The 15,534-nt window shown below is 40.2% G+C and overlaps 3 protein-coding genes across 3 annotated transcripts in view; 2 read left to right on the forward strand and 1 right to left on the reverse strand.

Moving 5' to 3' along the window:
- Positions 1–198: 198 nt before the first annotated feature.
- On the reverse strand, positions 199–2,030 carry pigp (phosphatidylinositol glycan anchor biosynthesis, class P). The gene is made up of 5 exons (XM_080517738.1): positions 1,882–2,030; positions 1,681–1,765; positions 910–982; positions 691–809; positions 199–419 (listed from the first exon to the last, which is right to left on the reverse strand). Exons 2-5 carry the CDS (start codon positions 1,760–1,762, stop codon positions 289–291), a joined length of 405 nt encoding a protein of 134 aa, XP_080373864.1. The 5' UTR covers positions 1,763–1,765; positions 1,882–2,030; the 3' UTR covers positions 199–288.
- A 292-nt stretch (positions 2,031–2,322) lies between these two features.
- rexo4 (REX4 homolog, 3'-5' exonuclease) lies at positions 2,323–7,113 on the forward strand. The gene is made up of 8 exons (XM_080517724.1): positions 2,323–2,781; positions 3,581–3,885; positions 3,974–4,120; positions 4,650–4,843; positions 5,683–5,771; positions 5,861–5,935; positions 6,039–6,113; positions 6,323–7,113. The coding sequence occupies exons 1-8, from the start codon at positions 2,560–2,562 to the stop codon at positions 6,461–6,463; spliced, it is 1,248 nt and encodes a 415-aa protein (XP_080373850.1). The 5' UTR covers positions 2,323–2,559; the 3' UTR covers positions 6,464–7,113.
- A 6,607-nt stretch (positions 7,114–13,720) lies between these two features.
- Positions 13,721–15,534, forward strand: part of LOC308146068 (voltage-gated potassium channel KCNC1-like) — a 51,060-nt gene continuing 49,246 nt past the window's right edge. Inside the window, 1 exon segment of the mRNA XM_080517715.1 lies at positions 13,721–14,385. Within this exon segment, the coding sequence (XP_080373841.1) occupies positions 14,338–14,385 (48 nt within the window). The 5' untranslated portion in view covers positions 13,721–14,337.

A 15,534-nucleotide genomic window follows, 5' to 3' on the forward strand; every position in this document is an offset into this window, starting at 1 on the left:
AAATAATTTAAATATATTTTACAGGAAACACACATTGTTTTGAAGAAATCACTCTGCAACTAAATGTTTTACCTCAAGAGGTATTTTGTCATCAAATGTATTTGGAATTATGTAATTACACACCAAAGAAAAATACCTTCAAAAATATGCCTTTAATTGTTATCATGTCCGCTCACATCCAACAGTTTGATTGACACAGACGTGTAAATCAATGAAGAAAATCCAGTTGACTTGTCTTCTTCATACTATCCTGGAATAAATAAATACATTAAAATGACTATTGGGGAATCAGTTCATGCTTGTGACATCTGGAGGTGATAAAAAAAACATTTTGTTGACTTCGGAGATGGAGACGTCCTTCAGTCGGGGGACTCCACCATCGCGCTGACGTTCTGCCTTCTGACCTTGTGCGTACACATCTGCGGACAGACAGATCCCACTTAAGCACATAAACATCAGGCTGTTCCACATTAAATTAGAAAATTCTTTACTTATTTACATATTTTGGAAGTTTCTTCTTGTTCTGACACAACTGAGCCACAAATGTTAACAGTGAATATTTTAATCGAAATATAATGTAAGCTGCAACTGTTTTTTTCCGGGTTTTTTTAATTTCTTCTTTTCTAAATAATTTGGACACAGCCACAGAGTAGCCAGAAGCGAGCAGGTCCCACATGGCCTCATCTTCACCTGTAATGTTGTCCACCGAGTCAAGTGGTGCCGTATTCTTCAGGTTCACACCGAGTAGCAGCACCAGAGCAATCACTAATGCGACAAACAAGTAGATTGGCACTGCAAGAGCCCAATACCTACACAGGACAGGATTTCGGTCAAGCGATAAAATAGGACTTTTTGGTTGATCATCATTTAAGGAAGGAGCATTTAACTGATTTCTGTATCTGTACTTACTTTTGAGGCCAGTAAGTGAGACCTATCGAATGAAGCCATTCGTCCGGTACAAACGCCCAAATGCAATACAGAACTGTGAACAAGAAAAAGTGAAACTATTATAGACAGAAGTTTCTTGCTTTGCTATAGCTTCTTTATGCTTGTTGACTCTAAAAAAAACTCACATGTTTCCTTCACATAATTTATTTGAAACCAACAAAAATACATTTTGACATGCAAGACAATGCTGCTCAGGCCAACACAAAGTTTAGATGACATCCATTTAGGAATTACATGTGTTCATACAAATGTAATCATCCTTCATTGGCCACTATATCAGCAACATTTATCAACGGCTTAACATTAATATCTAATTAGCCAATTCAGCAACCCAATGCAATTAGGTTTGCAGTTATGCTGAAGACAATCCTCTACATCGAGCTTCAGTAATGTAGTTTTTTTTTTTTTTGTGGATGTGGCATTGCTATTAAGAGTCAGATAAGTTCCTGGTCTGTCAGACTCTTCACATATTACTATATCCAAGGTTTATAGAGAATAGATCCAATACAGCCAGAGAGAAATGAGGATATCTTGATTATGACAAGTCAAAGGAGACTGGGCAGACCACTCACATAAATCAAACTGAAGATTACAACTTTACATTACAACTTGAAGACGGGCATCCCTGCTCTACATGTCTTGAGGATTGAGGCGGTTTTGAGGACAAAACAAGGCTCAACAGCTCCAAACAAAGCATCATTGAATGAATGCAAACAGGAATATTTCACTCACAGAAGCCAAACTGTGAGCCGAGGTAGAGAACAAATCCATAAATGGCTCTTTCAGGCAGAGGTGATGGAGAGCTTACCACCATTATCTGAAAAAAAAAGAAAATATTACAATTACAAAGCACGTCGAGATCATTTTAAACTTCCAACCTTAACAGGAATGAGCGTAATCTATATCGAATACAGAAAACATAAAGAAACACACCTTCACGTATCTGCTGGGATTTCTGTAAATCTCCCAGACAATCTATTGTCAAATAAACCGAGGACCAGCGACTAAATTCACACAGCTTGAAAACAGACGTGATTGTGGAGAGAAAACGCAGAAAGAGCGCCGACCAAAAATATTCCCATCAAAACAACATTGGCCCTGACGTCGCCACAGCGTCCGGCACCACATTCAGCTCGATGTGAAACATTCACTCGGCCACGATTTCCGTGTCTTGAAATATATCCGAATAAAACAAAAAAACACATTATCTTACAGGCAACGAGAACCACAATAATAGTACATTTTATTATGAACAGGGATACCTATATTGTGGTTTGTTTGTTTGTTTTCTAATTATTTGGACTCGGTCTACAAGACGTGCCGATGTTTCTGGGGGGCTTGTTTGGCTGCTGCACCCCTCGGATATACACATAGCAGCATGGCTTCGAGACGCTTTAAGTTGATTTGTCAGAATTTAGGGAGATTATCCAAATAGTCAATAGTTCTATTATAGCCACACAATAAAACATATTCTCTGAAGCATTTATCGGTGACACGCAATTTAACACTACGTTTTAATCGTCACCTTTAAAGCAGGTAGTGGAGCTCGGGGGATCCAGCGTGGCCCAGGACGTCAACCAGATGAGACACGTTTAGGCAAAACTCGCCACGATGTCTACGGTGAAGAAGAAGAAAACACACTTTTTCACCAAGTCGCGTCAAGCCACGTCCGCAGATGCAAAGGACAAGGTGAAAACGAAGAAGAAGAAGCACAAGAACAAGCAGAAATGTAAAAAACCTCCACCAAAGGACCAAGAAAAGGCGAAACCACAGCAATTTGCTCCTCCAACAGACCCACAGCAGTTGTCTGCGAACTGGAAGATATTACAAGAGGTGCGTCTGCACTGTACTTTCATACCTGCTCACAAAAGAAATATTTGTATGCACACTTTTGAAAGTCAACACAATTTGCTGATGGTTCACTCATTCAGTGTATATCTGTACAGACATCTTGCATTTAGAGATTATTTTTGGTTCCTTGCTTAAGTGCTCTTTGGAGGCGTGACACGTCATGGTGTCCACAAGGACACTGATTCTATCCAACCGGTCGGTTTGTTTCTGAAAAAGTTATGCAGACTGATGATATTCAAGTTGATGTTTTGGGAATGAACACAATATGTCGTTGGCCCAACATCAGACAGAAAACCAATCCCTGATGGATGGAGAGCGATGATTCTTGGCTCATGTGTTGCCAGCTGAGGCCCAGTTAAAGTTAGTTGATGCTGCTCATGTGATCATTGATTAATTACAGTGGTGATCAGATTTTATGGCTCAATCATGCAACATAGTAAAAAAAAAAAAAAAAAATACAATCCAAAGAATGAGCAAGTATTTAGTGTTGGTATGTTTTGCATATGTGTCTTTTAAGCTTTCACAAATCAGCCACAATTTTCCCAAAGAAAATGTAAAACCATATTTGAAGCATTATCGCAATTCCGGTCATTATGTCAGCAGTTTCTCACCATGTTAGTTCATCAGTTTGCATCACAAGATGATGTATTGAGTTACGGCAGACTGGATGCTACAGTGACTCTGTCTCCTCTCAGTGCTTACAAATACATTGCAGAAATCTTAAATGTTTTACTTGAACATGTTTTCAGATGATTTCACAACGTTGTTTAACCTTTCACAGATTCTGAAGGCCAGTCAGCCGGAGAAGAAACCAGTTATCAAGCCGAAGCATCACAACGGTTTCCTGCTAAAGAAGGCTAAAGGAGGTGAAGGTGGCAAAAATGTCTCCAAGAACAATGCTGGTGCCGGCCAGACAGACACTGAGAGAAAAGTGGAGCTCACTTCAGTTTCTCAGGAGAACTCGAAGGTGCCCGACGCGTCAGAGGCAAAACAGCCGACTAAAAGAAAGCAGGACAGTGGGAAGGTAAACACCGTGGAACCAGCCAAAAAGAAGAAATCTGTACCCGAGACGACGAAACCCAAAGAGTATGTACACACAGGACTACCGTCTGCTGATGCTTCGGTCAAACATAATTCTGGCAGACGATGTTATTCTTTTTATTTGCCGTTGCAGAGAGGACCTCTGGTTTGACGACGTGGATCCCGATGACCTCGAGGCGACGGTGGGCTCCGAAGCAGCAGAGCTCATGAGGAAAAAACAGGGTTTACAGAAGCCGAAGGACGTCGAGAGCATGCTGGTGAAAGAGAGAGCGTTTGATGGGTCAGTCGATTCATAGCATGATACAAAATGCAGAAATCAGTTTTTAAAAGCTGCCTTTAACGGTTTCCATGTATTCACAAAAATGAAACTGTCAACTCGTGAACTTGTCAGCAGCTGATTATTGATTGTTCAGCTGATTTTCTGAATAATAACTGTTATGTAAAGAAAAACTTTCCCTCTGTGGTACATCGGGTTGTTTTGACCTTGAGTGGTGGGAATCTCTGTTCAGAAAGATTATTCGTTGTAAAAAACGTTTTCCAGTCCATAACGCAAGTTTCAATGGCTTACTATGGCGACACATTTGATTTGATACCTTTGTTTTAAACATGCACACAAAGAAACGAAACTTCCAAATGAGAAAACTCATGTTGGAAGAGACGAAACAATCTGTCATAAACATAATGTTTACTTCAGTTTTTTGTTTTTATTCCATTAAAGCCTGCATTTGCTTGTGATTAAGTCTAATCACTGAAAAAGATTTTGAGATTCCGAGAGGCTGAACTTTGTCGTCCTGTTCAACGCTCGCCAGCATCACCAACATCGTGGCCATTGACTGTGAGATGGTGGGAGTCGGCGCGGACGGAGAGGACAGCATCCTGGCTCGCGTGTCTCTCGTGAACAAGTTTGGAAAATGCATCTACGACAAATACGTGAAACCGACGGAGAAGGTGACGGACTACAGGACGGCGGTCAGCGGCATCCGACCAGAGGACATCAGAGATGGTGAGTCGCTTATTAATGGTCACCAAGTGTCCATAAACTGAACGAGACAGTTGATGTAGATTTGGTTAATCGGTTGAAAATAAAACACTGTGGGGACGGAAGAGTATTGAACCAAATCAGAAAACTTTGGTTTAAGACTTGTTTGATCCCCTTGTTAAATGTTTTTTTTTAAGATCCTGTGAAAGTGGAATGGCCAACTTGTATAGACGCACAAAGTGAACCTCACATGAAATCTCACATTTGCTTGAGCTTCCTATCAAATTTCACCTTGAAAGATTTTGTTGCTAAGGATCGATGGGAAGAAAAGTATTGTCAGAGGCATGTTATTTAAAGGCTTAAAGGAATAAAAAGGAAGTGAGTTCGGTAAGTACTTATATTTACACATGCAAATGGCATAAACTACACAGTTTTTCATTTGATCTCATTTTATAGATTTGAGAAAACATTTATGGAGTCACTTTATAATTATCTACTGGCACTCAAATGGTGTGAACACTCGATTCAATGCAGATTGCTATTGTTGTTTTTTTTAATAACTATACAGGCTTTGTGTTCCCAGTGAGACACAAACACGAGAGATCTGTTTATTTTGTTAGTTGTTTTTTTACAGAAAACAATGTTTGATTACAAACCTCTAGAGTTCAATTCATACATTTAAAAAAAAAGGATGAAATCGTGCTGATTCAGCTGAATATTTAACTCCCACCTCATCTTGTCCATGTGTTTTTGTGAACGACAGAATTACATGATCCTCTTGTACGAGACATGCTAAGTGTATTTAGATGACTGGCGCGACAGAAACATTTTAATTTAATGTGTTTTTCTTTGCCTCGCTGCAGGAGAGGACGTGCGGACGGTGCAGAAGGAAGTTGGTGATATTCTGCAAGGAAGAATCGTGGTGGGACATGCCATACACAATGACTTAAAGGTCATCTTTACTCGATGTCTGAAAGGGAAATTCATTCATGTAACTGTGCACACTTAGAGCAGGTGTAAACTTAACCTTTTTCTTTTCAGATTCTTCTTTTAGACCATCCGAAAAAGAAGATAAGGGACACTCAGAAGTATAAACCATTCAAGAAGCTTGTGAAGGTAAGAAAAGGCATGAGAATGGTCACCTTGGTTATCTTCCGTTTATGTCACGATGGAGCCGTCAGAAACTCCAGAATGAAAACACCTTTTTTATTTCTTGCAGCGTGGCCGACCATCGTTGAAAGTCCTCTGTAAAGAAATCCTCAACGTGAAGGTCCAGCAGGGTGAACATTCGTCTGTAAGTCATCACTCAAATGCGACTTAAATTTCAGAAAACTTGTGGCCATTTGTAAAAAAAACACTGAACGATGTTCCACTTCGTGCCATTCAGTTGTCATAACAGTAGATTAAAACAGTAGTGCCATGGAGTTTTCCAGAAATGCCAGAGAGAAACAACATATACAGCATCTTTCCGTGATCCCACCTCTTGTGTTGTGTGTTTTCCAGGTTCAAGATGCTCAGGCCACCATGAGGCTGTACACAATGGCGAAGAAGGAGTGGGAAGCCGAGCTCAAAGCCAATCAGAAGAACAGAGACTCTCAAACGAAGAATAAGGGAAAATACAAGCCTTCCAAATATAAAAGCTAAACTCCCTTGGGATTATGAATTCAGCACCGATATGCGATCGGGAGGATCGAAGGACAGGAATGATCAGCGGGTTGGTTGAGATTTCAGAAGATGGGAAATATATTTTAGTAACAAAAGTCGAACACTTATAATGATGTAAAATTCTCCTGAGCTTATGTGATCATTTATAGCAACAACTTCTGAAAGTGAGCAAATCCTCACCATTAAGAATGATGCTTAAGACGATACGTTCATCATGAGTTGGCGCTTTCTTTGGCCGGAGCCCCTCTGAGAGGTTATTCCTGCCTGACTGTCGGCTGATCAGCCCGGAGTTATGTGAAGCAGACTTTTATTTCTTAGTATTTCAGACGTGACTCATACGGGATTAAATGCTCTAAAACACATTTCCATCATCAGTAATCCCCATTATGTTATTCCCAGCTGCTGGGGGCAGGTGTTGACGTTACACACCATTCAGCTTTCTTTATTGTTTAAGACACATCAGACTGTCCACTCACTCCCGGGCTTTGCATTGTTGTTGTTGTGTTGTTTGTCCATAATGGCTTCAGTCTTTTATAACTTGACGGGTCAGAGCTTTGCTCTCTAGTCTGCAATAACTTGTTTCCTTTAAAAGTTTGATGTTTTAAAGAGTATGAATGAAATCCAAATAAAACATTTCACACATGCAGAGTGTCTCAATCATTCCTACCAGTAACGTGAACAACAGTGAAGTTGTGTAACTCAATAAATGACCACATCAGCGCTTTGACACTTTTATTACAACGGTAACAAAAATCATTTCACTATTGAAACTTACAACACTGCAAAGATAATTGTGTTGTGCAACTTGTTAGGATAGTAGAAGTTCACTGGAAAAGGTCATTCAGAAAAGAGCCCATTTGTTTTATTCAATACTAAGATTTCATATCAGGTTCAAACGGTTAAAATCACATTAAATTTACAAACCAGTTGCATAAGTCCAAATTACACCATGTGTTCTACTCTGCTACTTCTAGGATTTAAATTAATCTTTTAACTTTTTCCATCGTTAGTGTAGATACAAATGTTTGATATTTAAAGTTATATTTTCCTACACTATAAATGTGTTTTACAAAACAAATGCAATTTATGCTGTGAAGCTTTATTGTGGTGAATCTGAACCAACGAATGTCTGTAAAGAACAGATGTAATGCCTAAAGCAGGGATGGGCGTTTTCACTACCAGAGGGCCAAAATGTGATTTTATGATTTTTAATTTGATGAAAAATATTCAAACTGATGAATTAATGGGCATGTATGTTTTTTTTTTTTGTTTTGTTTTGTTTTAATGATAGTCACAGAGTAATTACTCTGCATAAAACGTCCATATGTTGCACATGTCATAGCTGTAGTGTCTTCTTGGTATTGACCTACGAGGAGAATGAACAAGCACTGATTTGCAGGTTCTTCGACCTCTTACAGGTCTTTCTGTAAATAAAATCTCTTGTGCATGTCACTCAGACAACTTGAAGTGTCTCCACAGCTCCAAATGGGTTTGCACGAGACGGAATGCACATTTTTCTTCTCCTGAGCAGTAGAATCTGCAGTGAAAGTTAAACTTATTTTGCATTTCTTCAGGAGAGTAGCGCACAGGTTTGACGCATTGATTAGTACAAACATGATGTGAGAGTAAACTGACAAAATTATGCTCCTCACAAATTCCATGACAAATTCTTTGCTAAGAAAAAACAAAACGTGCCTCCAAGGCAAAAATACTGCATAAAGCAGAAATTCCTTGTCTTAATTTACAATCTCCACAATCACCTAATCACAACAGTTCACTTTTTGACTGTCTTTACCTTAGAATTATGAAGCGTATCAAATATAGTCATGTGTTTAATAAAGAGTTACAAGTATTCCTTAAGCTGATGTTGGAGTTTTCCTCAAAATTGTTCTGTCTTTTTTCCTCTGCAGTCGTCCATAAGAGTGTTTCTTTCCCCCCCGTTACACCGGCTCCTCTTGTGCCTGAAGCGTGTCAGAGTGATTTGCTGCCCGTTCCGTAAAGCGGTGGATGAAACGTGCAGCCGACTCGTAGCTCTAAATGACAGTCCTGAGTTATAGACCTCAGTCACACTCTCGAGGCCTCGGACGGGTTGAGATTAAACTTTCTTTCTTCGACTCCGGTGAACGAACACAAAGACGTTTCAGGAGAGTCAAGTTGCAAGACAATGTCGTTTGTTCGAAACTTTGGACTCCCAAAGGTTGTTTCAATTTACTTTTGACCTGATTCATGAAGGCATTTTATCAAACCCGACTAATATTGTTATATTTTAGCTATAATTTGATCTGAGACGGTCTGGAGCTTAAGGAAGTGAGTAAATCTGATGGCTTTTATCCCAATAGTGATAAACCCTCAGCCTCCACCTGCTCAGGTTATATCTAGAAGCACATCACATGTAGAACTTGTGCCAAATAAAAACACGCGGACCACACGATTCACTGTGGTGACCTTGGAAAGGAAGCAGCTGGACGCTCTTCGTGACATTGACTCTGCCCTTACACACTTCCCGCATGGTCTATTTTCTCTCTCTCTCTCTCTCGCTCTGCGATGAAGTCTTGAATTAATGCTACCTGTGTACCAACAGTGTGTCACTGTGATTTGCTGCTCGGAGGGCTTGCTGCAGTGGAAGCTGTGCAGTGCTGAAATGAAGCCAGCGCCCTTGGTCGCGGCCCCCGGGCTCTAAATTAGGTTCTCCATGCGGCTCGGACAGATGCTGCGAAGGCCTCCAGCAGGAAAGGAGACCCTCGTGTTAATCTGTAGGAAGAAGAGGCTGAATTTGCTGGCGGGAAAAAAAAAAAGAAGAAAGAAGACTAATGTGGTTGTAGCTCAACAAAGTAACATGACAAATCAGGAAATGATTCATGTTTCTTAGAATTCCCCCTTTATTTTGATAATCATTTTCTCTTGCTTCATAATACATTTAAGTGTGGCTACAGATTCGTGGTTCACTCTTCTGGAACAAAAAAAAAAAAGAGCAGTTTAAGTGAGACATAGAAGCTTGTTGGGTTGTTGGGCTTCACCTGTTGCTATCTCGGAGCAAAGTTTTACCCTGATTGAGCCACTTTGACGAAACAATGACCTCCAGAGAGAACAGTGATAAATAACACGAGGTGATGCTTTAATAGAAAGCTTTGACAAGCCACTCATTCAGCACTCTGCTTAGACTGAGTCTGCAGTAGCAGATTAAATTAGATTGTAATTGAAAATAATTAAGGGAGATTTGCCATTACTCCACTGTAGAGCAAAGATGATTTAAAAATTTTTTTTTTTAATAGTACAGTGTAGAAAGGTTCTGAGGTTAATTTCTCAGGACACACCGTTTGGATAAAACATTACTCAGATTTATTTTGGCATTAGAGATTTCACACATGCAGAGTGTCTCAAACATTTGTACCAGTAACGTGAACAACAGTGATGTTGTGTAACTCAATAAACGACCACATCAGCATTTTGACACTTTTATTACAACAGAAAGAAAATCATTTCACTATTGAAACTTACAACACTGCAAAGATAAATGTGTTGTGCAACTTGTTAGGATGGTAGAGGTTCACTGGAAAAGGTCATTCAGAAAAAAGACAATTTGTTCTTTTATTCAACACTATAATTGCATATCAGGTTCAAACATGGTTAAAATCACATTCAATTTACAAACCAGTTGGATATGTCTGAATTACACCATGTGTTCTACTCTGCTACTTCTAAGATTTAAATTAATATTTGAACTTTTTCCATCATTAATGTCGATACAAATGTTTGATATTTTAAGTTATGTTTTCCGACACTATATCTACATTTGTTTACACAACAAATGCAATTGTATAGTTTATATATATTTACTTATTTGAGAAATGTGCTGTAAATATTGATATCTTATAAAGTAAAAAGAAAAATCTAATGTCAAGTAATGATTATGCAGTTAAATATGGTTGCTACTACTACTAAAACTACTACTATATGGTACTTTGAGTATTTAGAAGAGTATTTGAGTATATTTGGTAACAACAGTAATGTAGTACAGTCAAAGCAATACAATAGCTGGATTTGAGTACAAATCTCTCAATAATCGTTCCATCTCTGGACATTACGATAAAATCTGCACAAGCAGAAAAAAAGTACACATTTCAGCACTCTTTCAATCAGAGATATTTACATATTTTAGGAAATATTTAAAAAATATTTTGGTGAATGTATAATACAACACAAAGCATATTGCAGAATATTGCATTCAGAGCATTGTTGTCTTGTAATTAACAGATGTGCAGCACCATATACATGATGAGACTGCAGGATTTACATTCAGCAAATGTCAAGTTGACATTTTATTGCCCCCGTGCCCGGATAGTCACTTTCTAACATTGTTTTTTGTTTCAGATCCTCATTTGTTGCCACAGTTATGACAAATATTTTTCCTGGGGTTCAGAAAGTCATACATTGGATACATAAAACTCATTGATTACTCATAGAATTTATAAACAAAACCAAGATACTTAAAATTAAGCTGTGGATCTGAGTTGACATAATTTTCCCTCAAAATCTTTTGGCAGAGGAGTAACTCTGGCAATCTGCCATAGATTTGGATAAACTGACATAAATTGAAAACATATCTTCATGGTTATACAACAAGCTTGGGAAGTCTACCGTCTAAGTTCTCAAAACCCACAGGATTTATTAATTTTTTATTTCAATTAGCAGCTTTTCCAAGCTGCAAAAAGTAACTATAGAAGTGGTTCACTGTCTCACAAGGTTTGGTCATTATTATAACACTGTGCTTTTAAAATGTGTTGCCATGAATGTCGCCGCATTGCAAAAGCTGTGAAATTCATCCAAACGAGTTACTCAACAAAAACAACTTAATCCACTGAAAACATCCTGCGGCTCGCTCATTTCTGCTGGGACTGTTCAGATTTTGCGTTGCGGCGGCCTTCGGGGCCACGATACGAAAGTATCTGGGCTTTAAAACACACAACGGAGACACGGCGTCTGTGCAAAGTTTGATTTGTGTGTTTTCTTTAGTTCCCGCTGTACCAAAACCCGTTTTATGACTGCGTGCGGTCTGCTGAACATAAAACATGCTACATGTCTGAAGATCACGCCGGGCTTCATGTATGCGGTGACATTTTTCATTCTGAACACGGGAAGCACTAAGTCAGAAGCCACTGCTTTCAATTAATGGTGGACAGCATCGATAAAGGTTATTGAACCACCAGTTTCTCATCTTCAGTCAGCCTTTGAGTCTTTTTTCTTTCTTTTTTTTTTTTTTAAACATACAGTGCTGTCCGTCTTTGGGCAAAGATTTGAAAAGATACAAACATGACAGATGCTTATTGCTATCTCTAAACTTATCACATTGATACTGTTCAATGTCCGCCCATAGGATAATGATAATAATAGCATTTACTGGAAATGATGACCTTTTAGCCTGAGCACATCATTACATTTTCTTCTTTCAGTGCTTGAATCTTCTCTTGACCACAGCCTGCACATACTCTCTTATGCATGAGCTGCGGTGTGCTGCCTCTGTGTTGACTAATGCTCACTCTCAGTACGGCCAAAGTTGAGCATTCAGTATTTATGCAGGTTGATGAAGAAACAGTGTCAGCTACTTTGCTGTGGATGACTTCCTGCTCGTCTGCTCTGGTCACTGAAGGTGCCTTCACAGTCTGGAGCAGCAAACGATGCCTTCAAGGACAGGTGATGGACGGCCTCGTAACTGAGCATGCAGGGGTTGGGCATCATCTAAACTGTTTGCTGAGTAAGCGTTTTGTGTCTCACTAATGGCCATTTGAACAAGCCATGTAGCTCCTATAGAGACTCGAACTCTTAACTTGTGGCGCGGTTCACCAGGAATCGATACGAACATGTTTCCAAATAGGTTTCTGACAATGCAAAGTGGTTAACTGTCACCTCACAGCAAGAATATCCCCAGTTCAAGGTCAGGCTGGACTTTCTGACTTGTGCACTATGTTCACAGTGTGCAAGTGTGGGCTTTGTATGGGTTTTCTGTTTTGTGTTGGTAATGCTCACCCGTAGTGAGATGACTGTATGGACCCTGAGTTGAATGAAGATCATTTCCATGCTGTTATTTCCCTCCATGTTCCTCATGTCAGAGTTCTTTAAAAATAGAATAATCAAATGAGTTCTAGAGTCTATGATTGGAAGAAGAAAAAAAAAGCTGAGAGACATTTCAGTGTTCCACATCAATAAGGTTTCAAGCCTGGTTATTAACATCTGAGCATCAACTATAACTCTGAGAATTAACTAATTCATAAAAGCATTCATCTTTCACTCTGTTTTGTAACAAATCCTAAATGCACTTAACTACCTTTGGCATCTTCCCTTGTCTGCTTTGCTCATTTCTTTTTCTCTCATAGAGCACTTTGCTCTTACAAGAACATTTTGTGGTTAGAACAAAGACGTTAGGCACCTTAAGGATTAGCCTTCTTGCTTCTGCACTCCTGCTGTAATTTTCATGAGGAGACGCTGCACTCACTCAGTCATACGTTCATTGCCCATAAGTGCATCAGCAGCAGTGCTTTTCTGATCATTGTAGAAATACACACTATTCTCTGCAAAAGCATCATGCTGGTGTTTTGTTTTTTTGTTTTTTCTGGAAAAAAGCATTGAAATATATTGATTTTGCACATCCTGTAAGTGGCACAAAAACAGGAAAAGTAGAATAATCTGTTAATGCAGCTTCATTTATTTCAATCCAAAACGTGTGTATCCCCCCCCCCCCCCCCCCCGCTATTAATATTTCTATCAAACACATGACTTTACTCCTGTCATATAATCCACCTGCTCCTCTCTTACCACATGACTGCTGATGTCAGCCAAGCCGGAGGAGTCAGGGCTGGGAACCTGTAGACAAAATGGTGTTTGTGTGCGTCCCCGTCCAGCACAGTGAGCATGTGTGGGCTAAAGTGGGGGGGAAAGGGGGGGGGGGGGGGGGGGGGGGGGGGGGAACAGGAGAGAGGGAAATCATAAGCAATCAAACAAACGGCAATAAATCGACATAGTGTTCTGCATCGGGCGAGCCAGCGCGTGCTTATTTGACTGCATATGTGTTTATGAAGTTGAACAGCCGTATGAGGAATTAGCCTCTGTATCCACCGGGGTCCTCCCACCCCTCTGTCTTGTTCTCTAATCCGCCCACATGTATCGTCTGAAGGGGGGAAAAAAAGAAGAATAAATAGTGCAGAAGGTGACGCTCCTCCAAAGGAATAGAGAGAGGCAGGGAGGGATACAGGCAAGGCAGAGAAAGAGCGAGAGAGAGAGAGAGAGAGAGAGAGAGACATAGAGAGAGAGACATAGAGAGAGAGAGAGAGCGAGAGAGAGAGAGGTGTCTACAGGCTGCATCTCCACTGAAACATTTGGAAAAAGGGGGAGACAGAGGAAGAGCTGAATGGTAGCCTCACCCTGCGCCTGGAAGCGTAGAGACACTGTAACAAAGGCTGGCAATTATTTAAAAAAAAAATTTTTTTATTGGCAATAACAGAGGTGGGAGAGGGGCTCAGAAATCGAGGGAAATAGCAACAACAACAACAACAAAAAAGAAAAAAAAAAAGGGGGACTGCTGCTTCATTTCATCCGAAAGACTCATCCCTTACCATCATCAGCATGACCATAAGCTATAAGTAACATTCGGCAATAACGCAATTTCCAAACAGGAAAACGAGATTCCCTGCAACAGACGCGCGCAATCCTATTCAGATTTGTTATAATCCGGGAAGGGAGAGAGAGAGAGAGAAAAAAAAAAGATCCAACTGAATGCCTGCGAGAAACTGGATACTCTGAAATCATAAGAAAGAGCGATCTAACAAAGAAAACTACATTTTGATTGATCTTTAAGCTTGATGTGCGTGTTTCCGCGCGCACTCGAAACGAACCTGAACCAAAAGCAAGTGAGTATTAACCGTGTCTGTGTATATGTCTGTATTTTGGTGGCTTTATTCTACCTCTATCCGTTCAGTGACAAGAGTATTTGTTCTCATCATTGGGCAGAAAAACAAAAGGGGACAAAAAGACGGCGTCCAGCTCACATTCAACAAGTATCGTTTTGTCCTCGACAACTAGGAGATTTTCTATAGCCTGATTGTGTCTTTGATCATTTTGTGGAAAAATCAAAATGTGTAGAAATTGGTAAGAAATAAAAAAAATCAAATCTTAAACATCTCTACTGTTTATTTGTAATATTTGTTCCTGTTTACAAAACAAAGAGAAATTCACTTTTGCAGTGTTATTCTGAGAAGCTACTGATTTGACGCTTTAAAATTTCATTAAAAAAATAAAAAAATAAATCCCAACATTTCTCATGGCTCAAATGGTGGGTGTTTCCCCATCTACACCACTAGATCAGAGCAGCTCCATGCCTCTGAGAGCAATGTGTGTCTGCATTCCTCTCTGCATCATTTTGTGTCTGTCTGCGTGAGTAACTGTCTCCATGTGTGTGTTGTTTTGTACATTTGTAAGCATGCATTTGTTTTACTTGCATGTGTCTTCTGTGCGCGTGTGTGTGTGTGTGTGTGCTCCTGCATCGTGTTAGCACTGGGGAAGTGTCAAGGCCCTGAAATGGAGGGTTTGGTAAAGGAACCATACATAGGAGGGCGAGAGGGGCTGACACACAAACACACACACAATGAGAAGGGAAGATGTTGTAAGGGATGAGAGGAGGTGGAGGGGGTGGTGGGGATGGGGGGGGGGGGGGGGGGGGGGGGGGGGCACTGGAGCAGAACTGCAGGAAGGACATAGCTCACACCGAGGTCTCATCCAGGAAGTCTAGGGGGGCAGTTAAATGTCCAGACGTGGTCCTATTCCCCTCACGAGCGCCGTCACCATCACCCCTATCCTGACAATTTGCTCCATTCGCATTCCACTGCATTACACACCGAAGTCTCCGGTTTCATAACGCTGCTTTTGCCTTCACTTTCCAGCACATGCTTCCCTTTTTCTGCCAACTGGCTTCAGCGTGCTCTTCTCCTAATAGGAACTCTGCCTCTTTTTCCTCCATTTGCTCTCCCTCTCTCTCTTGCTCTCTCTCTCTCTCTCTCTGC

The sequence above is a fragment of the Blennius ocellaris genome (assembly GCF_963422515.1).
Source record: "Blennius ocellaris genome assembly, chromosome: 21".
Classification (NCBI taxonomy): Eukaryota; Metazoa; Chordata; class Actinopteri; order Blenniiformes; family Blenniidae; genus Blennius; species Blennius ocellaris.

Excerpts from the sequence above, each read along its gene's own strand:
- rexo4 (XM_080517724.1), top strand. The coding sequence starts at position 2,560 with ATGTCTACGGTGAAGAAGAAGAAAACACACTTTTTCACCAAGTCGCGT. Across the intron at positions 4,121-4,649 it reads AAAGAGAGAGCGTTTGATGG|CATCACCAACATCGTGGCCA; the intron begins GTCAGTCGATTC and ends AACGCTCGCCAG. Across the intron at positions 5,936-6,038 it reads CATTCAAGAAGCTTGTGAAG|CGTGGCCGACCATCGTTGAA; the intron begins GTAAGAAAAGGC and ends TATTTCTTGCAG.
- pigp (XM_080517738.1), bottom strand. The coding sequence starts at position 1,762 with ATGGTGGTAAGCTCTCCATCACCTCTGCCTGAAAGAGCCATTTATGGA. Across the intron at positions 983-1,680 it reads CGGCTCACAGTTTGGCTTCT|TTCTGTATTGCATTTGGGCG; the intron begins GTGAGTGAAATA and ends TCTTGTTCACAG. Across the intron at positions 420-690 it reads CTCGGTGGACAACATTACAG|ATGTGTACGCACAAGGTCAG; the intron begins GTGAAGATGAGG and ends GTCTGTCCGCAG.